Source organism: Cryptotermes secundus, unplaced genomic scaffold (assembly GCF_002891405.2).
Source record: "Cryptotermes secundus unplaced genomic scaffold, Csec_1.0 scaffold380, whole genome shotgun sequence".
In the NCBI taxonomy this organism is placed as follows: Eukaryota; Metazoa; Arthropoda; class Insecta; order Blattodea; family Kalotermitidae; genus Cryptotermes; species Cryptotermes secundus.
In genome coordinates, this window is record NW_019742966.1 from 69206 (window position 1) to 93454 (window position 24249).

The 24249-nt window shown below is 43.2% G+C and overlaps 2 protein-coding genes across 4 annotated transcripts; both read left to right on the forward strand.

Moving 5' to 3' along the window:
- Positions 1 to 1537: 1537 nt before the first annotated feature.
- On the forward strand, positions 1538 to 8307 carry LOC111873478 (dehydrogenase/reductase SDR family member 11). 2 transcript variants are annotated; one of them, XM_023868230.2, is made up of 7 exons: positions 1538 to 1705; positions 2612 to 2762; positions 3795 to 3963; positions 6054 to 6183; positions 6301 to 6424; positions 6517 to 6669; positions 7670 to 8307. In XM_023868230.2, the coding sequence occupies exons 2-7, from the start codon at positions 2631 to 2633 to the stop codon at positions 7709 to 7711; spliced, it is 750 nt and encodes a 249-aa protein (XP_023723998.1). In that variant the 5' UTR covers positions 1538 to 1705; positions 2612 to 2630; the 3' UTR covers positions 7712 to 8307. The 2 variants fall into 2 exon arrangements, with proteins under 2 accessions (XP_023723998.1, XP_023723997.1); XM_023868229.2 differs by having other exon boundaries at positions 1543 to 1844.
- A 3594-nt stretch (positions 8308 to 11901) lies between these two features.
- LOC111873482 (farnesol dehydrogenase) lies at positions 11902 to 23592 on the forward strand. Of its 2 annotated transcripts, XR_002844391.2 has the most exons (9): positions 11902 to 12086; positions 14997 to 15141; positions 16701 to 16869; positions 17376 to 17505; positions 17841 to 17973; positions 20529 to 20681; positions 22413 to 22473; positions 23239 to 23393; positions 23510 to 23592. XR_002844391.2 is itself a non-coding variant. In XM_023868236.2 (8 exons), exons 2-7 carry the CDS (start codon positions 15010 to 15012, stop codon positions 22452 to 22454), a joined length of 759 nt encoding a protein of 252 aa, XP_023724004.1. In that variant the 5' UTR covers positions 11902 to 12086; positions 14997 to 15009; the 3' UTR covers positions 22455 to 22473; positions 23510 to 23592. The 2 variants fall into 2 exon arrangements, 1 of the variants encoding a protein (XP_023724004.1); XM_023868236.2 differs by lacking the exon at positions 23239 to 23393.
- The last annotated feature ends 657 nt before the right edge of the window (positions 23593 to 24249 follow it).

Genomic DNA, 24249 nt, shown 5'->3' on the forward strand with positions numbered 1-24249 from the left:
ATGACGTCATATGGCCTAGACTGATCTGGCTCAGGATAGGAACCAATGGAGGACTCTTGTGAACATCGTAATAAATTTTCGGGTTCCATAAAATGCTAAGAATTTCTTGAGTAGCTGTACAACTGTTGGTCTAGAACTAGAAAACGCAGAGAAAACTAAGTACATATGCATATGCTGGTATCTCGTCACCAGCATGAATGGTAAAAATGGCTTATAAATTCTTTGAAAATGTGGCACAGTTTAGATTTTTGAGAACTACTATAAGATATCAAAATGCGATTCAACAGGAAGTTAAGAGGAGACTGATCTCGGGTAATGTTTGCTACCATTGAGTTCAGAGCCTTATGTTTTCTCGTCTGCTGTCTCAATATATAAGGTAAAAGTAAAGGGCCCAAGGAGTCCTACCGAATGTGTAAGATCTAAAAAAACCGAAGTGAACGGAGAAGTTCATGGAGGTAGGCCTAGGCCCACTGGGGCTGTAGTGCCAAGGGGGGAAAAAAGTGTAAAGGAAAAGTTATCCCTGTGCTTACCTAATTAAGCACTAAGCCGTGAAGACGTATAGAGGAGTGGATGTATAGATCCACGTGTTCTTGACCTTGGTACTATTAGGATGTGAGTGGTCATCTTCAAGCTCCGGCCGCGTTGTCCCCGGTACCCACTGGATAGCAGGCTGGGTGGGCCCCAGAGCCGGTCTGGACGCTGCGGAGAAGAGGAAATTCTCGATCCTACCGGGAATCGAACTTAGGCCCCTCGTTCGTCAACCGGTAGTCAGCCCCTATACGACTGCATCTGTCTAAATTTGTAAAAATTAAAATATACAAAACTATAATTTTGCCTATGGTTTTCTGTGGGTGTGAAACTTGTTCTCTGACATTCAGGGAAGAATTAATGGTGTTTGAAAACAAGCTGTTGAGGAGAATATCTGGACAGAAGGGGATGAAGAAACAGGGAGCTGGAGGAAACTACATAATGAGCTTAATAACAAGCACTCTTCGACAAATATAATTAGCATAATCAAGTCAGTGCATGTAGAGAGAGAAGGTGAGAAGAGAAATTCATGCAGGATTTTGGTGGGATAACCTAAACGAAAGAGTCCACTTGGAATACCTAGACATAGATGAAATGCTAACACTGAAATGAATCTTAGAGAAATGGAACGTGGAATTGACTACATTCGTCTTGCTCAGGGTATGGCCCAGTGGTGGGAGCTGTTGCGGATGCGGTAACAAATCTTCGAGTTCCATAATTGATGAGAAAATCTTGAGTAGCTTAGCGATTGGTGTCTTCTCAAGAAGAGCTCAGCTCCGTGACTTGGTTAGTTAAATTCGACGCAAAACCGGACTGAATTTCTTTGCGGTCCGCTTCTGGCTCGCGGATCGCATACTGCCAAGCTATGATTCAGCATAACTGTATCCCCCGAAGATATGACTGAGTCTCCATCTGGTAACTTAAAATAGCCTCTTCTTATGACTTAAAAACGTTACACTGCAGTTTTCGTACTTCAAAATATGCCGTAGCATATCTTCATCTAATTATGTGTTACCGAATTCGCGCATGCGTACGGCCATGATGATGACATACAAGGCTACAAGACTACTGCGACAATGTAGCTCAGGTCCATTGGAGGTGTAGTCTCCGAACGCAGGAAGTTACATAAAGACGTCTGCATCACAGAATCGTATTCAGAAGGGCCAGGAGTTCACAGGTATTACTAACAGTGACCTCCAAAACGTTACTGCGACAATGTAGCTCAGGTCCATTGGAGGTGTAGTCTCCGAACGCAGGAAGTTACATAAAGACGTCTGCATCACAGAATCGTATTCAGAAGGGCCAGGAGTTCACAGGTATTACTAACAGTGACCTCCAAAACGTGTTTACAATTTGATAATACGATTAATTAATTAACATTAATTTTTATGTATTTTATTAAGACGATGATGTGAGAATCAAACGCCGCAATGCTGTGTTAACGAAAGCTAATAAGGCGTTTTAAAAGAAATTAATTTGATAGTTTTTGATGTCTATGTATTTTGACTTTTGACGGCTGACAGCAAAAAGAGGAAGGCTATCGCCAGAGTTACACGTTACGCAAACTGCAAAACAGCTTAATTTAAAAACCAATAGACCCATAATAGAAGAATAGTGGCAAACCTCAACATTTCAAGTAGATTCCAAAGGGTTCTGACGATGGTGGGATAACACACAAATTTACTGGGTTTTTGGACTTTTTCCATCGTCCGGATGAATCGACCCAATCAATGGATTTCTCTTTTTAAGGGGCCCAACTGAGTAGGTGACTTCCATCCTGATCTGAAGACGGAAACAGATCCAGGTTCCGAAACGTCGTGTTTACTATTTCCAAGAATTCCGGACGATGGAAAAAGTCCAAAAACCCCCGTAATCCTGTGTCTCAAATTTCAATTCCGCCAAAAGCGTACGTTAACACGATATTCATATAAAGTGGGAAATTTGAAATTCGAACCGGCTGTCTTGACTGTGTCGTGGACTGGTTCTTGGTGAGGCGATCTCCAAGTCACATTGTGTTTGTAAAGACGCCCTCTAAACACGCTAAATGGAGACGTCATTAATCTCTGTTTTAAAACTGTTTCAGAAAAACGAAAAATTCATCAATGGAGCGATGGTCAGGTCGTGTTGCCGTGGTAACGGGTGCTAATTCTGGAATAGGAGCGGCCATCGCCCAGGCACTCGTCAAGAAAGGGCTCAAAGTAGTCGGACTGGACATCCGAGTGGATAAAATCCAGGTACGTCGTGTCCTACTTCATTGAATTGCATTGCAATTGCATGCAGTAGTCTCTAAGCAAGGTGTAACTAAGAGAAGCGGGCAAATTTTCGGCACGAATCCACGTACCAAATCAAGAAAATATGTCTACATCAACACGTGTCCGGAAACATTCAATTTGTGGGTTATGGCTGAAAGAGTGAGTGCTCAAAATGTGCTCAATGATATGCAACGCCCGCCTCGGCACGTCTCATAATGGACCGCCACATCCGTTCACAGATGCCAGGGCAGTTGCGGGTACTGTGACAGGTATCCACAGTGTGGTGATGGTGTACATCTTCATTGTCGACAGAATCTGCATGCATAAGGTTTCAGGCCTCCCCACATGTAGAGGCCAGATGATTCAAAATATCGAGTCTGGCGGTCAAAAAGCTTGTCCCTCTCTACCGATCCATCTATCATTATAGGTGTAGGTGAGAACATGGCGCACAGTACGGCTACAATGTGCCGGAGCAAAATCATGCAAGTGCCAGATTCCTGCTCTGTCGCCCAGTGGTACATTGCCCAGTAGTTTCGGTAGATCGTATAAAAGATCTCGGTAGCCGTTGTCTGTAAGCCGATACAGGAAAACATGCGGATCTACCACTCACCAATAATCCCTGCCCACACATTAATGTTGAGCTGCTGCTGGAGTCTAGAATGGAATATACCAGGAGGATTATCCTCTGACCACTAGTGTTGGTGGTGAATATTGATGATTCCGTCTCTACCGAAACGTGTCTCGTCTAGGAACACTGATGAAACAAATGTTCAGCATATCCATTTTGAGCACTTATAAATGTACTCTTTAGCTATAAACTACAGATTAAATGTTTCCGGACACGCTGATATTGACATTCTTTCATATTTTGATGTGTCAAACTCGTGCCCCAAAGTTGTCCGCATCTTTCGTTTACACCTTGCAGAATTCTCAAATCATTTTGATAAGCACATTCGAGCATAGAGCTATGTATAAGCTTAATTCCAAAATTAAAAAAAAAAAAAGATATTTTAGGAGATGGCAAACTCCCTCAAATCAGAACCAGGGAAGCTGCATCCACTCAAATGTGACGTCACGAAAGAATCAGATGTTAAGGAGGCCTTCAAATGGGTCAATTCCAAGCTCGGAGGCGCTGACATCCACGTAAATAACGCCGGAGTTGCTGATTACAACACCCTCACAGGTGAGCATACACTGATACATAGAGTAGACTTAATGAATATAATTACTACGCTACCAGCTGGGCGACCGGGAAATCGGGATTCGATTCCTGATAGGGGTAGAGATTGTTCTCGTCTCCACAGCGTGCAAGCCGGCTATGGGGCTCTTTCAGCCTCCTATCCAATAAGCAAAATCATCATCATCATCATCATCATCATCATCAGTAATCTGTCAAGACGACAGGTCCAAAGTCTCTTCCAAAACAATTCCTCCATTTAATGCGATCTAGAGCTTTCTCCTTCAAATGACAGTATCCTCTTCTGTCCCCAAGGTCATCCAGCATCTTCTTACGTCTTCTTCCTCGTCTTCTTGTCACTTCTATCCGCCCATCTATCTTTCCTTCGATAACTTCTTTTAGAAGGCAGTTTCTGCGTAAAACATGACCAATCCGTTTTCTTATTTCATGTTAAGCAAAAAAAAATCGTCACTGTATTTAACCAATTAAGCACTACGTCATGAAGACATATGGGGCAGTGGAGTTATAGCTCCACCATTCTTGACCTCGGCAGTGGACGGTGATCAGCTTCAAGTCCCTCGGCTTACGCCCGCAGAAAGAACCCCCGGTACAAACTGAGTAGGAGGTTCTTTGGGCCCCACAGCTGGTCTGTGGAGAAGAGGAAAACATTGCCTCTATTGGGAAAATGCCCCTGGCCGTACATCCTGTAACCTGTGGGGTCCAGTGGTGTAGCTTCCGGGAAGTGAAGCTGATCACTCATCTCATCTCATCTCACGTCACAGTTCTATCATTTTCCTCAGTTCCCTCACGATAAAGTTAGGATATTTTCATAAATTTATCATGACTGTTTCCTTCTACGTCCTTTCCCATTCATTATTCAGTGATTATCCTGCCATACGATACTAACAGCTTCCATCATCAGGATAGAATGAATGAACAGAAAATTCAAATGTATTTCTGAGTTGAAAAATCGTAATATTCAGTTATGTTCTCGATTTAATTTTGCGTTCGACTTTTTTCCGTCTATGTGCAACGTCAGTCAGTATTCTCTCGGAGTTTTCTTTTTGGCATCACTGACCTTCATCAGGTGTACATGAATCTGCTACTCTTCTGTAATGTTATGTTTTTCTTATAAACCTCCAATATAACCCATCACATAATACTGATAAGCCAGACACGTGCACAACAACAGCGTGTTAACCCCGCAATTTTTTTCTTTGGCGCTACAGCCCCAATTTAGGCCTTGGCCTACCTCCATGAAATTCTCCGTTTCACTTCGGTTTACTAGATCTTAAGACATTTGGTAGGATTCTTTGGGTGGGTGATCAGCCCGTCGCAAGGACTTTCTACCTGTACACAAACACAGAAAAACGCATACACACAAACACTAATCATCCATGCCCTGAGTGGGATTCGAACCCATGATCCCGGGTTCCTAGCGATGTAAGACAGTGCATGCCTTAGACCGCTCGGCTACCGTGACCGGCAGTGTATAAGAATAATATATAAGAATTCAGTTCGTACCTCACAGGAAACAGATCCGAACCCACGATCCCGGCTTCCGAGCGAGCGAAGACAGTTCATGCCTTAGACCGCTCGGTTACAGTGACCGGCAGTGTGTAAGAATAATATATAAGAATTCAGTTCGTACCTCACAGGAAACAGACCCGAACCCACGATCCCGGCTTCCTAGCGAGGCAAGGCAGTTCATACCTTAGACCGCTCGGCTACCGTGACCGGCAGAGTATAATAATAATATATAAGAATTCAGTTCGTACCTCACAGGAAACAAATCCGAACCCACGATCCCGGCTTCTAGCGAGGCAAGACAGTTCATACCTTAGACCGCTCGGCTACCGTGACCGGCGACCTGCAGTTAGTACGAGTTATTTAGAAAAGCAGAACATTGCAGCAGAGCAACAGGTCCCCACATCACAACAACCTGTATGCATCATGATGGCCAGTTAGTCCGATACATGAAATGTTAAGAAAGGAAGAAAAACGACGAGTAAATGGTAACCGACGTTGCATATAGACGGCAAGAAGACCGGAACGCAGTGTAACAGGATGCTTTAGTTTAATATTATGCTTTCAAGATGGACCATGGGAGAATTGGAGGAAAATCATTGATGTGAATGTCCTGGGATACAGCCTGTGCGCAAAAGAAGCTTTGCAGTCCATGAGGGGAAAAGGTGTGGACGATGGTCACATTATAAATATTAACAGGTGGGTTAATATTCTGTGAAACGCGTTCAAACGTTCAATTTATATTTTGTATATGTTTAGAACATTATGATCGAATTGTATTAGTTATATGCTGAAACGAGTACACGTTTTGCTTAGTGAAACCGCCCACATCATGCCTCCAGCTATTTTCATGTATGCTGCCTCCAAACACGCCGTCACAGTGCTGACAGAGGGACTCCGACGGGAACTGGTCCAGCAAAAGTCTAAAATCCGTGTCACTGTGAGTGTACCTGCATAAGTAACTGCTCTATTGGGCACTTTACATGACGGACTGACTCATATGACTGAATAAGATTTGTTTATCCCTTACAGAGCATTAGTCCTGGATGTACAAGAACGGCACTTACGGAAGGGTCTAAAGTTCCTGAAGAAGTAATGACTCTCTTTAAGGATCTTGCTTTATTAGAACCCGAGGAAATAGCAAATGCACTGCTCTACGTCCTCGGAACCCCACCACACGTGCAGGTGAGTCTCACACACAGGCCTGACATTCGTCGCCATTCTCTCGTTTGCTTCCTTTCCTTTTGCCTTTCCACTTGTTCTCTTTCTGTCCATCTTTCCAGCCTATCTCTCGGCCTCTCTTTTGTTTTCTTTCATTCCTTACTACCTTATCTAGCTGTCATCAATCCCTCGTGTCTTCCTCTCTTTGGTTCTTTCTTTTTCTTCCTTTCTTTCATTCCTTCTTACCTCACGATTTTCCCTGCCTTTTCCTTTCCATCACTCCTTGTTATCTCGCCATCTTTCTTTCCTCCTCCTTTCCATTACTCCTTGTTATCTCACCAACTTTTCTTCCTCTTCCTCTTCTTTTCTTCTTAATGTCTCTTGGATTGTACTTCATCATTCTTTCCTTCGCACCTTCCTAACTCGCCGTCTGCTCTTTTTATCTTCCATTCCTTAGTGCCTCGCGGAATTTCTTTACACATATTACTATGCTTCGTTGCGCCATATCTCGCGGTTTTTTTTTATTCTTTCGTTTCTTCGTCCGTCCCTCTCTTCTTCGTCGCTTCGTATCTCAGCATTTCTCGCTTCCTCCCTCTTTCGATATAGTCTGTAGGTTTTTTTATTGCTAGTGGGGTGGCACTAAGTCCCTTGTACTGCGGCTACTTCTGGCCTATTGTACCAGCCCCAGATGATAGGTGAGGGTGATTGTGGAGCAATTGGTGGAATGAAGACTGGCAGGGGAAACCGAAGTACTCGGAGAAAACCTAACCCAGCGCCACTTTGTCCACCACAAATCACTTGAGCAGACGCGGAATCGAACCCGGGCCGCCGCGGTGGTAAGCCAGAGACTAACCGCTTGAGCTATGGCACGGTTTGTAGTCTGTAGGTTACAAGACGTGTTTTTACCAGACGTCGTAGTGTAAAGGTGCAAAGGGTTCGTGTTCCATAGATGTTGGGTTAGAAGACCAAGTGTTCTTACTGAGGTCAACGCTAGGTTTTCTTTGAAACGAATTTTATGTTTCAGGTTGTCCAGCTGACTGTAAAGCCCAATGGACCAACAATTTAACGGGAGGAGCTATGAAGCGAGCACAGATTTCGGATACGATTTATAACAGGGGACCCTTATAGAGGATCTCTTGACCGTTGCACCCCTTTACCGTATAGAAAGACAGGAATCCATCAAATGTAACAGATTTAATAATTAAATACGCACAGTCGTTTACCCTTACACGTTTCGGCCACTAGTGTCCATCAGCAGGAGGTAAACCAACATTTCGAAGGATGTAGTTCATAACGTCGCTACTCAACACAAGCCGTTATTATAAAATCATTTAAGGGACTTGAGGTAGTTATGGATATTAAGTCTAAGGAGTTATAAGTCACGTAAAGTTGAGAGGAGATGGAAAAAGCGACGGCCTACGTAATGTTCTCCAATTCTGGCTCTGTAAAAGTTTATCGAATGTTATAATGCGGGCAGTGTCCACCTACACTGTAAAAAAAATACGTCATCAGAATCAATAAAATTCTACGTAATCAACATAAGAAATCGTTACGAAAGTCCTAACTCTATTCCTCTGCATTCAACTCAAAATTTTAACATTTTTTTTATTGCTAGTGGGGTGGGACTAAGTCCCTTGTACTGCGGCCATTTCTGGCCTATTGTACCAGCCCCAGATGATAGGTGAGGGTGATTGTGGAGCAATTGGTGGAATGAAGATTTGAACCGAAGTACTCGGAGAAAACCTGTCCCACCGCCACTTTGTCCGCCACAAATCCCACTTGACCAGACCCGGGATCGAACCCGGGCCGCCGCGGTGGGAAGCCAGCGACTAAACGCTTGAGCTATGGCGCGGCCAAAATTTTAACTTACTTTACAAGGTTTTCACACCTTAGCCTTAAAATCCACAACTATCCTAAGGTCTTTAAGTGATTTTATAATAACGGATTATGTTATGCTTAAAACGTACGTAAACTAATTTCTCTATAATGGGTTGTCTCTTGCTGCTTGACACTAGTGGCCGTAACGTGTAAGGCAGAAAGAGCTCACTAATTCAATTATGAGATCAGTCACACTTCCCGGTTTCCACTTCTCACATGTCCTAGTATGTGCGTAGGCATTTAGGTATTATAAAAGAAGGAAGTGAATATCTTTTTGGTCTACACGCATTACTCTTAGTATTTCTTCCATAACGGGCTGACATGTCACAATATTAAGCTACAATATAAATGTAAATACAAAATATATTTTGCTGTAAAAATGGAATTACATATTTTTAGTAAGTATGGAATACCGGTAGGTGTATGTACAGAAAAATGTTCCCCTTACAATCTGACAATAAATGGAAGTGTTATTATTTGGGTGTCCCTTCGAGCATTCTGTTAATCCACGAACCAAACAAGAACGCGACATATCCATGTCTACAAGTATATTGTACATTACTCTGTGCATCTGATATGATTTTAATACCTGATCTGTACTGAAGAAGTAATCATTTGGCTTCCCGTCTACTATCTGAAAACGAGAATATTAAAATATACAAAAACAATAATCCTTCCTTCTAATTTTGCATCCTGCTATTTTATATAANACTGAAAAATGGGTTCATTTTTCATATATGTAACCCAGTCAATCTTTTGTGATATCACATAGGCAAACAGTAAAAGTATACAATATTGCAAGAAGTGAAAATAACAAAAATATAGAATTTAATCCCCGGAATGGCCGCAGCGTGTAGCTGGGGTGTTGAGTCAGGCAAAATCATGTACCCAAGCACGTTTGGACATGTTCCAACATTCGTTTACATGAGCCACAGAGCAAAAGATTCGTTCGTTGCCAAGCAACGGAGGAAGTAGTACATGTCCGCGGTATACTGTTGGCGGAAAGACGAGTGACAACAATCTGGAGCAGCCGATAAACATTAAGTTTCGTGTGAAGATTGGTAAAGGTGCTAGTGAAACGTCAGCCCTATTAACAACGGCTTGTGGTGAATATGCTATGAATAAATGGAGTGTTTTCGAAAGGCATAGGCGGTTCAAGGACAAGACAGTGCTCCTGCGCATGAAGCGTTAAGAGTATGCGGGTTCCTGGCTAAGAAATCAATTACAAAAATGGACCCCAATGGGGTAATGTTTCCACCTCGTGACTCAAGGTACGCGGGTTCAAACCCGGCGGAGGTCGTGGAATTTTTAAGGGCGGAAAATTTCAGGGAACAAGCCCTCCGAGAGGGACTTTAACCGTGGGTCCCGTGTCGTAGCTTTACGGCATGTAAAAGAATCTCATGTCCCAAGGGGACCACTGAGCCAAATTCAGGACATTTCCCGCCCAACAGTAGTCTCTAACGCCTCTGGTAGATGGGGGAAGCATCCAGATACCGCTGAGCCAGTAGAGGCCGAACTCGCTGGCTGAGTCGGGACTGATGGCACGCGCCAGTACCGGTAGGGAATAGAGACTGGTCTAAGTGCATGGGGAAACCCACCCTCTCCAATACAATACAATATAATACAATATTCACCTGAATTAGTCCCCTTCGATTTTCGGCTCTTTCCAAAAATAAAAGAAATGACCTGATGCGACAAAAATATGCTGACATTACTGACATACATCGCAACGTGACAACGTTACCGCCAACTATTCCGGAAAACGATTTGCAAGACTGTTTCCGGTAGTGGCACCATCGTCTCACGAAGTGCATAGCTTCACAAGGAGAGTACTTCGAAGACGACAGCAGCCGCTAGTTCACAGGTAAGCAAATTCTTCTTACACAGGGTCACTCCGAGAATTAAATTGTCGCACCTTGTACAATTCACTAGAATTTTTTACCAGCTGAAGATGATCAATACAGGTCGATACATGAAGTGGATATGATTATTAATAAACATTGAATATCAAAAGAAATCTTGCTGATGGTCACAAGCAAGGTAAAAAAATATGGATTAATTTTGCCCATTGTTTTCTAAGGGTATGAAACTTGGTGTCAACTTAATGAAGGAGCAGAGACTGGGGAACTTCAGAACAGAGTGCTGAGGATAATATTTCGAACAACAAGAGAAAAAGTAACAGGATGCTGAAGAAAACTGCATTGCGAGGAGTTGCGTCATTTGTACTCGTCGCTAAATATTATAATAAAAGAATGAAGAATGTGAAGGATGAGGCATGCAGCACGCACGGGAAAGATGAGAAATACGTATAAAGTTTTTGCAGGAAAATCTGGAAAGACCATTAGGGGTAGATGAGAGGTTATTAAAATGGATTTTAAAGAAAGAGCATGTGGTGTATAGACTGGATTAATATGGCGTCGGACATGGACCGGTGGCGAGCTCTAGCGGAAAGAGTAATGCACTTTCAGGTGCCATGAAAGAAGGGGTAAAACAGAGTTAAAATGTTCACGTTGTGTTAATGTATAGGACGAAAGCTCAGAAACTGGCGATTGCTTTGTGAGGACGAGGGGGAGACGGGTGTGTGTAATAGGAAGCAACTTTCGAGATGGACTGAGGCGGCTTATGAACTACTGAGACTATGCCATTTTACAGTGAACTTTAGGATTCTTCTACTGTTCTGGCACCACAAAAAGAAGTACCATGGATGGTGCAGTAGACGGCACTCGAGACTTCCCTTGTCTGCTATTGTGGTATCCCTCTCCAGCCATCTACTGCCTATGTCAACCATCCCTTACATTCACGTTCCCACTCCGACATTCGTGTTAACAGAAAGGGTAAATTATAGGAGGCAAATACAGAGGGACGTAAGGTAAAGAGGGAGGCGTCGAGGGACATTGCATGATGTCGATCCATGGGACTTCCTTCTGTTGCCTCAGTAGAGACATTCGTGGGCCAGTTGGTCAGCCAGACAATTTCATAACTAGTGGGATAATTGGTCATTCACATGTCAGTCAATCAGAGAGCGGGTGGTCATCCAGCCTGACATTCAGACAACCCCTGAGTCTGTCGGTCAGTCAGTGAGGCTCAGCCCGCCACACGGCCACTGATAGCCAGGCAGCCACTCAGTTTGCCACGCATATGTTCAGACACGTAACCACTCAGCCAGGCATCTCTTCAGACATCCACTCAGTGCGCCACGCAGCCACTCAGACAGCCTGCAAATCTATCCATAAGTCACCCAATTAGTCTGCAGTAATTTGGATGGTGAGGCAGCAAATTTGTTGGTTAACCGGCCACTCAACAGTAACAGCAGTCTTTAGCACCTGTGATTATGATGACCGTGAGAGATTTACGAGGTAGCGTGACACTGCACTTTTGGTTTTGCAAGTTCATGGTGGTGGGAATGTTGCAGCTGTGTCATGCACTCAGATATGGCTAGACGTGATATCTGGCTTATGTGATGAGTGTGCTGGAACTGCTCGGCCGAGAAGCAAGTGTATATAAAGAGGAGAACACTTGTGCAATACACAAGAGTCTGAACTGCAGGATACCTTTACAAGCAGGTAAGGTATAACAGTTTACGCTAAGCTTCACTTTATTCTATATAACATTTATACAAGATACCATTTACTGATAAACGTGTGGAGGAATAAAGTAAGGCAGCGACGGGATGTATAAGTGAATAATTCAAAATAATTTTCCACTCTTCAACTAGGTTTTCACTCGTCACTAAGAAACAGACAATTCGATTTGTTGAGCACATGTCATTTCACCTCACGACTTTCATTTCGCTTTTACTAAATTATTTTAAAATAGCAGTGAACACGTCGACAGTACTATTCAAAATATATTTTTCTTAATATGAGTTGTGGAAATCTCCTGACACACAAAATTAAATTGTGTTATGTAAATATGCGTGTATGAATATACCAGTAAATTAGAGTAATATAAAAATAAAATCACAAATACTCCAGCCACATACATTTCATTGCGTCACATGGGTCCGACGTATCTGAACTGGAAACAGTGAAGGATAGATAAAAATTAAGGGATATGAGATTTGAGGTTCTAAAGCGGATTATGAAGACTCAAGTCTTCTGGAATGTAACGATGTTTACCAGGCTGCACGGCGTTACACCGAGTTGAGAGGAAACGAACTAGACTTGTATTCGGGAGGTGCTGCATTCGATTCTCGGCGACAACAACGCCTATCTTGAGGTTTTCGTCAGTTCCTACATGCAAATTCTGGAACATTACGCCTATAAGGCTACGACTGTGTCACTGCAAATCCTTTCCAATTCATTATTCATCGTATCATCTTACCATCCGACGATACTAGTATCGATATTGAAATCATCATCAAATAACTGAGCGCAGGGTGTTACATCCGAACAGGCATAATGTTCAACTTGAATTGCTGTCATACAGTGTTCGTGGAAGAATTGAGGGAAATCACCATAAGCTTCAGTGTTGAGGGGGAGGCCTCCGGGCTGAAAATCGAAAACCAAACCTCTCCGAGATCCAAGGAAGAATAATTATCCACTGAACCGAGGCGTTTGTTGACTCCAAGGAAATTGTTCTTGTTTAATTACGGTTTATTTAAGGAAGCTTTCAACTGCTAACGTTAACTAGCGTTGAATGACATCACTAGGTAACAATGGACTGGAAATGCTGGGAAAGAGGGCGGTCTTTGGCTACTTTAAGGTACTACTGCAGCATTTTCATCAAGAAACTATGGAAAGCCATAGAAATTTCAATAAGGGTCGCGAGGCCGAGATTTGAACTACAGACATTCCGACTATGGAACAACACGGTACGCACTCGTCTGGAATATTCTGAACAGACATCTCAAAATACGTTTCCTCTGCACGCAACCTGAAGGTCTTCGATCACTTCATTACTACGACCTTGTAGGACTGCGGACAGGAAGCAGATGGAATGATGTTGCGCAACACAGAGTAACAACGTCTATCTATAGCTTGTCTGAAGTGTCTGAGGGCGCGTCATACTTTGAACACGCAACGTTACGTAACAAACGTCCTATGTATCACTGAGCACTGTCCGAGAAACTAGCGGTGGTCGCTGATGTGGGTAACCTACCTACTTCTTACACGTACAACTTAACTTTTAGTATTGTGGCATGCAAATCCGCTACTATGCAACGACCGAGAAATAAGCAACTATACAACAACCGTTGCTAGGTAACGGATCCGCCGACAGACACGAAATCGTCAAAAAGATCCAACAATACTGGGAAACGGTGTTTCCTGTGCGGTATAAGCAGTTAGTGAAGACTTGGTTTGAGAGCCTGTGAGTCAGAGAACTGCAGTTCAGTCGTTGTGAGTTGTTACGGTGAGAAATTTGTAGATGACGTAAGGGAACTCAGAGGAATCGGACAGTCCGACCGTTAGTCGCCTCCCCAGGTTCGAACCCAGGTCACGTCATGTCGGATTTGTGGTGAACAAAGTGGCAACGTAGAAGGTTTTCCCGAGTACTTCGGTTTCCCCTGCAAATTCTCATTCCACCAACTGCCCCATATTCATCATATATCATTCCCCAAGAAAAGGGGAACGTACAACGTCGTAAGCCGGTACCAAGCAACGGCTAATGGAGACTAACAGATTGAGAATACTAGTCTGTGTGTGATAGTGATTTGTGAAGTCTAATAACGAGTTGTAAAATTGTGCAATAAATCTGATTTCCCATCTAACCCCTTCTATAATCAAACTCTATAAACGTGCCAGCCTTTTTAAGTTGAGTTGCGTACACATGTAATCCCTAACGCTATTTATCATTTATCGCACATCGTCAGTGACAACAGATTCAGAGTAGTTGTGCATGCTTTTGAACATTTCAGCTGCTTACATTTTTTGTAACGAACCGTCTTATAGATAAGTACATCAAGCATTACAAATGTGAGGTACATATATTAAGCCTTTTATGTTTAAGAGGTTTTTGTGTAAATCGTCTTATACATGTAACATGCTAGCACACGTTTCTTTACGTATGCTTCCTACATGTGAGTCGTCATAAAGACCGCCTCTGTGGTCTAGTGGTCAGAGTTCCTGACTACAGATCCAGAGGTCGAGAGATTCAGACTAGCTCTTTCTAACGGGCCCAACTGAGCACGTTTATCCTGCCCCATCCACCTGAGGACGGAGCCAGAGTCAGTCTCCGAAACGTTGTGGTTTCTGTCTTCTATATACCAGACGATGGATAGAGTCCAAAATAAGCCTTATACGTAGTTCTGTACAGCATACACCATGGTCAGAATCCTTTCAAGTCTATCTGTATTAGTGCTGTTGGCGGATATGTCGAGAAAATAAACGTGTTTTTCCTAGGTCTGAATATCAGATGATCTACGTTCATAAGCATTTGTGGCCTGTTTACTGACTCTCAGTCGTAGTTAGCAAGAACAGACAGAAAATGTATTGGTGTCAGGACGTATGAAAGTGCGCACAATTTTGTTTCAGTACTGAGACTAAAATGGAGCGTTGGTCAGGTCGTGTTGCCGTGGTAACAGGAGCCAGTGCCGGGATAGGAGCAGCCATCGCTAAAGAACTCGTGAAGAAAGGACTCAAAGTGGTCGGACTGGCGCGCAGAGTGGAGAGGATTGAGGTAACTTCATGTTGTAGTCTTCTGCAGTTACAACAACCTGAAATCTGGTTCGTGGCTGCCAATGTTTCGGAGGAGCCTGCTGCCTGTAGAAGCAGATAAAGGTGGCAAGTTCTTCAGGAGACTATGGTGGAGATGAAGACGTAAGCAGTATTTTCCTCCGAAACTATGGTAACCATGTATGAGACTATCTGGTGTTAGCGACAATTCAAAATTTCATCGTCATGAAAACCACGCCATTTACCACACTAGTCCGGTAGTTATATTTGGAACTAAACTCCGCCCTCCCCACCCAATGATGATGATACTGGCGATAGGTTACATTTAACACCGTTCAGTTGTGAGATAAAAAGAGACAGAATGAATCATAATCATCCAACAGCCATTGGATAAGGCATCCAAACTTCAAGACAGACCAAGTTATGCAACTGGAATAAGCTACAGGTAAAGTTGTCCTTTGGAACGGAAAAGTTCATGGAGGTAGGCCTAGGCCCACTGGGGCTGTAGTGCCAAGGAAAAAAAAAAAATGGCCCTGCCGGTCACGTTAGTCGACCGGTCTAAGGCATGTACTGTCTTCGCTCGCTTGGAAACCGGGATCGCGGGTTCGAATCCCACTCAGGGCATGGATGTTTAGTTTGTATGTGTGTGCGTTTTTCTGTATATGTGTACAGGTAGAGGCCTTGCGACGAGCTGATCACCCGCCCAAGGAGTCCTACCGAATGTGTAAGATCTAGAAAACCGAAGTGAACGGAGAAGTTCATGGAGGTAGGCCTAGGCCCAATGGCGCTGTAGTGGCAAGGAAATAAAAAGTTGTCTTTATGCTTAATTAATTAAGTACCGCTCCATTAAGACATATAGGGAAGTAGAGGCATAGCTCCAAGCATTATATAAAATGCTCAGTTTCAACCGTCTATCATCTGGGAGTAGTAAAAATTGGTATCACAACCAAGACTGTGCGCGCGCATCGCCCCCCGAACTTTCCACATAACAGCTACTTGACCTGAATTCCGCTTCTAAGCGCAGGTTCCGACTGACTCTTAGTACACAGACTGCAACTGTTTCTTTTAAGTAAAAAAAAAAAGGTTACGCTAACGATGTAACAGGCCGTAGTCGCTCATAGAGTTGAGAGACAGCGAGGCCCCATATTTTCTAGAAAGTCGACCAACAGATGGCGGTGGTTTGAGTTTTACACGCTGCACGCCCTTTAAACCCAGGAGAATTTCTGGTATTCATTTCAATGGTACTCAATGATTAGGTAAATTGAAAAATCCAATGACCACATCTGGTATAGAACATGAGACCGTCCGTCTTGTAGCGTAGTACTTCAACCAACTACGTTAACCCGTGCCCCCATTTCTTCAAGTAATTTTTCTAAAATTGCCCATCGTCTTCGAGAATTGAACAGGCTCTTCGCTTCTTTATCCATTACTCAGGCACATCGTAACAGTCACCTGCATCTAGTGCTCAGGTTAGCAGTGGTGGGACTACACCCCCACCCTCTCATCTGGATCCATACTACGGTGTTTAATCAATTAAGCGCAGGAATAAACGTGCTGTTTCAGGAGCTAGCCGCCTCCCTGAAATCCGCACCGGGTAAACTGCACGCTCTGAAATGTGACGTTACTAAGGAGAGTGAAGTTCAGGCGGCCTTCAAGTGGATCAAAACTAACCTCGGTGGAGTCGACATCCTCATCAACAACGCAGGAGCTGCTTATAACAGCAAACTTATAAGTACGTACCGTGAATATTATCAAACACTGTTACAATACCACGGGCTACGCCAATTGGTGGTCTGTTCCAACTCTATCACGTTTAAGAGCTACAATCTTTTGGAATGTGCCGCCATGTGCGGGTTTTCCTTCATAATGGGACCAACAAAACCTCCCAAAACGTTGGTAAATATCTACAAAACTAGACGGTATCCCATCCCAGGAGACGGTAATCTTCACAGTTGGCACCTCAAATCCACCAAACTTGCTCCAGCATCTGTTCTAAATTTTATAGTTTACTGTAGGTGTAGAGAGGCAATAAAGCTAAATAAGTTCCTGCCTTCACCCTACAGTCTGATATGAACCAGCAGCGCTTTGGACAACTGCGCTGTTCTTTGACTCTAATAAATATATGTATTATTGCGGGGAACGGCTGCACCACAAACTCTGATAACCCGTATCAGTTTTCCGTCATTCATGTGCCACAGAAATGTTCGCGTTAAACTAATTGACGTTCTGTATTTCTAGCCGGCCCTGTTGAGAACTGGAGGCGAATCCTGGACCTGAATGTCCTAGCGCTGAGTGTCTGCACCAAGGAAGCGCTCGAGTCCATGAAGGAGAAGGGAGTGGATGATGGACACATTGTTCATATTAACAGGTGACTCACAAGGCAGTCGTATCCTGCAAGTTATTTGTGGCTTTCCAATTGATGTTCCCCCAGTTCTCACTAACACATGTTTATACAGTGAGGTTTCTTGCGGAACTCTCGGTGAAGAGTGAGGTGCTCTCACTGGCAAGTCTAGCCGACCCATACGGCTTCAGTTCACTTGTTGGTGGGGTTCTTTAGAAAGCAAACTGTAGTATATTTAAAACTGCTTGTAACTGATTTTCCTTTATGCTTTACTTCGATTCACGGCTACGCTCTCTTGAAAACTTACTGTAGCTCATGTAACTTTTCGTGTAACTGATTTTCCTTTACGCTTTGCTTCACAGTGTCGCTGGTCACAGAATTCCGACATCAGGTATGTCCACAAACATGTACTGGGCATCAAAGCACGCCGTTACCCTTCTCACTGAGGGGCTCAGGCAGGAACTGGTTGCGGAGAAATCAAAGATACGGGTTACTGTGAGTGTCATGTGACTGTTATGTGCCTTACTCTACATCTAGTTCTATCAGATAGTCTCTCTCTTTAAAACATTCCAAGCAAAATGTTCCTATGTCATGCTTGGTGAGAATTATTTTAATTGCAGTACTTGTTGTTTCATTCTTCTGTGTCTTATGGTTCCGCTGTTAATTCTTTGGGGGATATTTCGAATCGCTGTCAGTAGCTGGGGCTGTACAGCGTGGAAGAGAAATATACGTAACAAGAAAGCTTAAAAGTTCTCAGCTGAGAGCGTTATCTTTCACAGTCATACTCTATGGTGTCCAAATTTAGAGAAACACTACCCTGTCCCGCTCAGCAGCAAATGCGGAGTGACTCAAAATTCAGTTAACCTTAAACATTCACAGGTATCAACGGGAATGTTCAGGTCTAAACCTGCCAGTCAATTTGTTGAACTGTATCACAGCGAGATGTCACACGCAAGTCGTAATTTTCGAGAACAAAAAACTTCGTTTAAGTTTTGTAATTGAATATAGAAACCAAATGAGTTTCCCTAGAATTCTGCCCTGCATTTCCTTCTATCGCTTTGGGAAAACTCACCAAACCAGGAGCATGTACACATACTTTCATATCACCAATATCTGATCTCGTTATTCCCACCAAATTTAGTTATGTTAAAATCCTTAATATAAAGCTCTATATGTATACTTGTAATATTTTCTTGCGGTGAATTTTCGTTAATGTTTTGTTTTCAACCGAACGAGCACTCTTGAACTAAACACAGATATCATGTAGAATCTGTGGTCCTCATAGCAGAGGTTACGAAGAAACCGACGTTTCGGAGGAAGATGACGCTTCCTTCTTCAGGGTCGAAGAATAAGCGAAACAGGAAACAAGCGGAAAACTAGAGTTTTCGCACTGCTTTCTTGCTTGGCGTACCCTTCGAGTCTAAATATGGAGGCGACATGTTCCGCCGAAACGCCCTTTCACTTCCAACGGAATACATGGCGTTATATCCCAGAAAACAGAACGCTTCAACAGATATCACAACCATTAAATATTGATTCTGGTTATCTATGATGAACCCGCTGGAAAAACTTTACGATCTGCAACATGTCACAGAATGAATATCCAAATGTATAAATCACTTATTGCCAATAAGTGAACTATATATTTGGACTTATATTCAGTCCAATGGACAGTCGATGCTGTATAATCATACGACGTTTCGTGATAACTTGGCATTTATGTCACAAGGACAGCTTCTGGGCTGTAATACCCCGTATTCTAGCATAATTTCACCGACGTTTCGGAGGAACTTACATCAAAAGCAGGCTTCGATTTCCGACTCCTGCTTGTTGGTTACTTGCTTGGCTCACTCTTCTTCCATCCTGAAAGTGGAATCGTTATGTTCCTTCGAAACTATAATCAAATTCTACCGGGTTACACAGCATTACATACCAGAATACAGAGTGTCCCAAGAAGAAAGGTCAATATTCTGGTAGGTCATAGTATCGGTCATTCTAAGCGAAACTGTATACGTACATATATCCTGTTCCTAACGGTTTCCGAGGGAGAGGTATTTTACTGTACAGGAAACTCTACAGGCAAGCAACACGCGATGTCCTCACACGAGTTACAAATTGCATTGATGTTGGCGGTGGAATTTTCGAAAATTTATTGTACTAAGTACACTGTACCAACTTTGTCACTTGAACGATAAATACCGGTATTAGAAACAGTACGTAATATATCTTCATCAACAATTTTGGAACTGTACAGTAAAATACGAGTATAGCTATCTCGGAAGCCGTTCGGAATAGGACACTTGTACGTACTGCCACGCAAGGATGGTACGCGCGACGAAAATGACGGGGATTTCAATTCGGATGATTAGACTTATTAGCACCCTGGTTATATATTTTCTCAATCACATTCAAATACAGCGCTATCGCTGATTTACACACACATCGGTCCTCTCCTGGTACCACAATTAAAACTCAGAAACTATAACAGTCTCACTGAATCACACACTCTAAGTATTACATATGAATGAAGCCTTTTAATCACACATCAGATTGTCAGAGGCCGACTTCCTGTTCCTCTTCTACTACAAACTGAGAACTCAGAACACAGAAATCTGTCACTCACTGCCTTGATTATTCTTGGAAATCTCTTTATATAACCGCTTCACGGACCACACAGGAAGCAGTCTCTATTTCTGAGGTTTGTTTACTGAGCCGTTGCATAGCGACGGTCGCGGCGCGGACCCTATATAGCCTGTCACGTGACAGCTATCTTGCTAGTCCATTGGTGCGCTGACTGTTGCTTTAAAGAGTTATAAATATTTGTCCTATTGTTGCGTGGGAGTATCGCGAGGTGTCTATCGAGCCGTTGCTTGGCAATCCGTTGACATGTCATAATATACACACGTTTGCTTAGAATGAATTACATTATGACATCCAAGAACACTGCCCTTTACTTCTGGATCACTTGTATAGTACTCTTGAGACAATCTTTTGTAAAGACCCAGATATTGTCCATGCTGCACTCACGAGTGGCTTTATTTCCTTTTCAGAGTGTGAGCCCTGGAGTGGTGGAAACAGAATTCATAGCGGCGACTGGAAGTGAAGTAGATCCCAAACAAATATATTCTAGCTTCCCTCACTTGGAGGCAAAGGACGTAGCCGATGCCGTTCTGTATGTGCTTGGAGTACCTCCACATGTACAGGTACGGACTGGCCTACTATTCGAGAGATCCTGGGTTCATTAACATAAAATGCGGAAAAAGCAGCAGTCGTAGTTTATCGCAATCTCCCAAGAATAACACGCACAAATAGCCAATCGTATACCGTTTCCTGTATAGTATATGTGTGCTATAGTGCACTTCATATATCCACTTCGAAATATTATCAGTACTCATAGAATAGACATGATAGACCGAAAGAAACGACTGCTCGCTTGTTCGTGACATACTACCTAAATTACGTAGACAGAATGACTTAACAATTCATTGCCGTAGTGACCCGAAACTGCGTAAGGTTAACGCTGAATCTGAAAACCGCATTATATATAGCGACATAACGCCTGAAAGCCGGAATATGAGCATCTGCTAGGCAACGCTTCGCTAAGCACATTCCCATGGCAACGCGGAATAGACCGTTGCTGGACAACGACTAGGTAAACACGCATTTTCGCGGCAACGGTTACGCAGATTACAACAGATAGCACGAAAGAGTCGTTACCAGGTAAAAAGTCATTAACACAGATTTCCGTGACAACCGGCAGGCCAGCAGAGGGCAATTAACTGTTCGACGTGATGTCTTCTACGCGGGCCGCCTAGAAGTTAGAAAAGTAGTGAATTCAAAGGGTCGTACTATTACTAATTGCCCTATGGAGGCGGGTTCGAATACCCACACCGTGACCCTGCGAATCGTAGGAGGCGACAAAAAGGGAAGTCTCAAATTTGAGACAGTAATATATATGGTCTCGAGTCCCATCGGACTCAAACCCGAGAAAGACTGGGCTGGCAAGAACCAGCAGCATAATATAAAAGACAGACCGGTCCTCTCGTCAGAGAGGGCGCCCACAAAAAGCAAGACCGTAACTGTCAAACAATCTTGTCGCAAGCCCCAGATGGGTGCTTTATGCCAAGATTGACTGGCTGGCTGACTGACTGAATGACTGACCGTCGGTCAACAAATGAGACTCAGACTCAGGGTGTACTGTTACCCGCGCTGACGTGGGGTCGAATACCTCCACAGTACCCTGCAAGACGTAGGAGGAGACGAAAAAGGAAGTCTCGAATCTCGGACAGTAATTTATGGTCACGAGTCTCACGGGACTCGGACCCGAGAATGACTCCGCTGGCGAGGACCAGCAGGAATTGTAAAGAACAGACCCGTCCACTCGTCAGAGAGAGCGCCCCACATCAACAAACCCGCAACTGTGTAACAGTAGTAAAAATTTGGCCGTAAGCCCCAGATGGGTGCTTTATTCCACGATAGACTGAACGACTGACCGTCCGTCGTAATACAAAACACAACTCAGACTTGGAGTAGAGATCCAGAAGGCATAACACAAGAGACCAGTCCGAAATTCAGACAACAGTGACAGATTCCTCAAACAGACGTCGTTAAGGAGTTCAACATGTGAGTTGTTATAATCAACGGTAACTCTAACAGATATGTCCAATAAATTCGATCATCAGATCTATAACCCATAACTATTAGTCACGGAAACACCATACACGTAACATTATCTACATATAGGAAGTGTCTCTTTAATGCCCTACAGATGATAGCAGATGCAGGTCGCATAATGTATACGCAAGACTGGAATCGCTGTAGGTTATTCCAAAATGTAATAAACAAAATTCCCTGCATGTCACCTTTCCATATCTGATTCCTTAATAAGATCTGTGGCATGAGGGGTGATTAATGTTATTTTCCATCTGTTTCAGATCCACGAGCTCACCATTAAACCTATCGGGGAAAGTTTCTAATAACGTCACTCGCGATAAGGTAAACACGATTATAACTCACATGTAAATAATAAAATATTGTTTCTGACACACATTATATCAGCTCTGACACACAGAAGTGCAGATTGTGCAGGTCACGGTGCTACAAGCAATCTTCCAAGGAAGAAAATTGTACTGAGGCGAAGGAAGGAAGTCCCATGGGTGGCGTGGGTGACTTCTCCCTACCAGCTTACTGTTGCATGCCCCTCTAACCAAACAAAACGCGTCCCATCAGCGAAGGTTATCACGTGATTCACTGGACAGGGGAATGTAACAGGTTGCAGAAGATTTGGAGAGGGGGGTCGATCCCTGCGCTGTCTTTCTGTTTCCTCCCTATATTCACTGGTATGGCAGTTTACAACGAGGTTCTCCAGTTGCCTCCGTCTTTGAAGCCACACTTCTGGCTTTCATTCGAAAGATCTGTTTAGAGGTAACAATATGAATTTCAAATATATCATAACTGTCACCTTTCGGCTCTTTCCGTAATACCATTCGTGATAATCTCTGTAGCCAAATTACCATGCTTCAAAGTATAAACATGAAACAATCTCTTCGGAATAGGACATATATGTTTAGAATGATCGATACTGTGACCTCCCGGAATACTGACCGTTCCTTCTGGGACACTCTGTATACGTTCCGTAAGAACTGTTCAATTATTTCCTGAACTTCTAAGGGATCCCAGCTTTCAGCTGTCCAGAAAGAAGTATTTCATAAAAATGTATGTATGTGAGCGTTCTTTCTGTGTTTGTGTTGTCCTGTGTAGGAGAGGCCTTGCGAAGGGCTGATCCTCCGTCCAAGGAGTTTCACCAGCTGCCTGTAAGATTCATAGTTGCAGAATAAATTTTGAATGGGAACAGGCCATGGGGCCTAATACGTCAATGAAAGAAGAGGAAGTTATTACCTAATTCCAGCCATCGGGTAATCTTCTTAGTAATTTTCGTGACAACATTTCATAGCCTTCCATTTAACTAACAGTTTATTTCACTCGAAATAACATGGGCGCTTTACTGATCTGACAAATCTCTTTATTTCAGAAGCACTGTCATGTAACCATGGGAACTTAACTGCCACAGAATTCTGGGAGAATTCCGATTTTCGGATGTGACGATTCGTGCTTAAAGCACCACTCCATGAAGACTGTGACTCGATTTCTGGTACCGATAGAGGATGTTGGATAGGTTCATCAGTTTGTACAAGCAACTTCGATTGAATTTGAAAGAGATAATAAAATATAAATAAAGATGATATTCATTTCTATCCACTGGAATGTAATTTAAATTTTAGAACATGTTTTGATTTCTGCTCCTAGCCAAATATTACAAGGACTATTAAATCAGAGGATGGGTTGGACACGTAGTTCTTATGCGACGCAAAGGAAATACATGTATATAAATATATAACGCTTTAGTCTGAAAACCCTAAAGGGAACAGGCCGTTTGGAAGACAGAGACGTATACAGGAAGTAATTAAAATAGATAGGACAGAAAAGCGAGAACTGGATTGAAGTATCTGAGGACAGTCACCAGTGGCGAACTGTTGTGAACACGACACCGAAACTTCGGGTTCCATAATATGTTGGGAACCTTTTCACTACATGAGTACCTATCAGCTTCTCAAAGAGGACAACCATCCATGCAGTTCTGAAAGCAAAATCCTCATCGCGACCTTCCGGCTAGTAACAATGTGCCCCAACCAGCTACGATATCTCCTGCCCCCGTAAAGATATGTTAGGAAGATAACAGCGGGACCTGTAAAGATATTACGTTTTAAAGGA

What these genes read in the sequence shown, in the direction of transcription:
- LOC111873482 (XM_023868236.2), top strand. Translation starts at nt 15,010, where the DNA reads ATGGAGCGTTGGTCAGGTCGTGTTGCCGTGGTAACAGGAGCCAGTGCC. An exon ending in GCAGAGTGGAGAGGATTGAG is followed by an intron (nt 15,142 to 16,700) that starts GTAACTTCATGT and finishes GTGCTGTTTCAG; the next exon opens with GAGCTAGCCGCCTCCCTGAA. An exon ending in AATCAAAGATACGGGTTACT is followed by an intron (nt 17,974 to 20,528) that starts GTGAGTGTCATG and finishes TTTCCTTTTCAG; the next exon opens with AGTGTGAGCCCTGGAGTGGT.
- LOC111873478 (XM_023868230.2), top strand. Translation starts at nt 2,631, where the DNA reads ATGGAGCGATGGTCAGGTCGTGTTGCCGTGGTAACGGGTGCTAATTCT. An exon ending in AGTCTAAAATCCGTGTCACT is followed by an intron (nt 6,425 to 6,516) that starts GTGAGTGTACCT and finishes TATCCCTTACAG; the next exon opens with AGCATTAGTCCTGGATGTAC. An exon ending in GAACCCCACCACACGTGCAG is followed by an intron (nt 6,670 to 7,669) that starts GTGAGTCTCACA and finishes TTTATGTTTCAG; the next exon opens with GTTGTCCAGCTGACTGTAAA.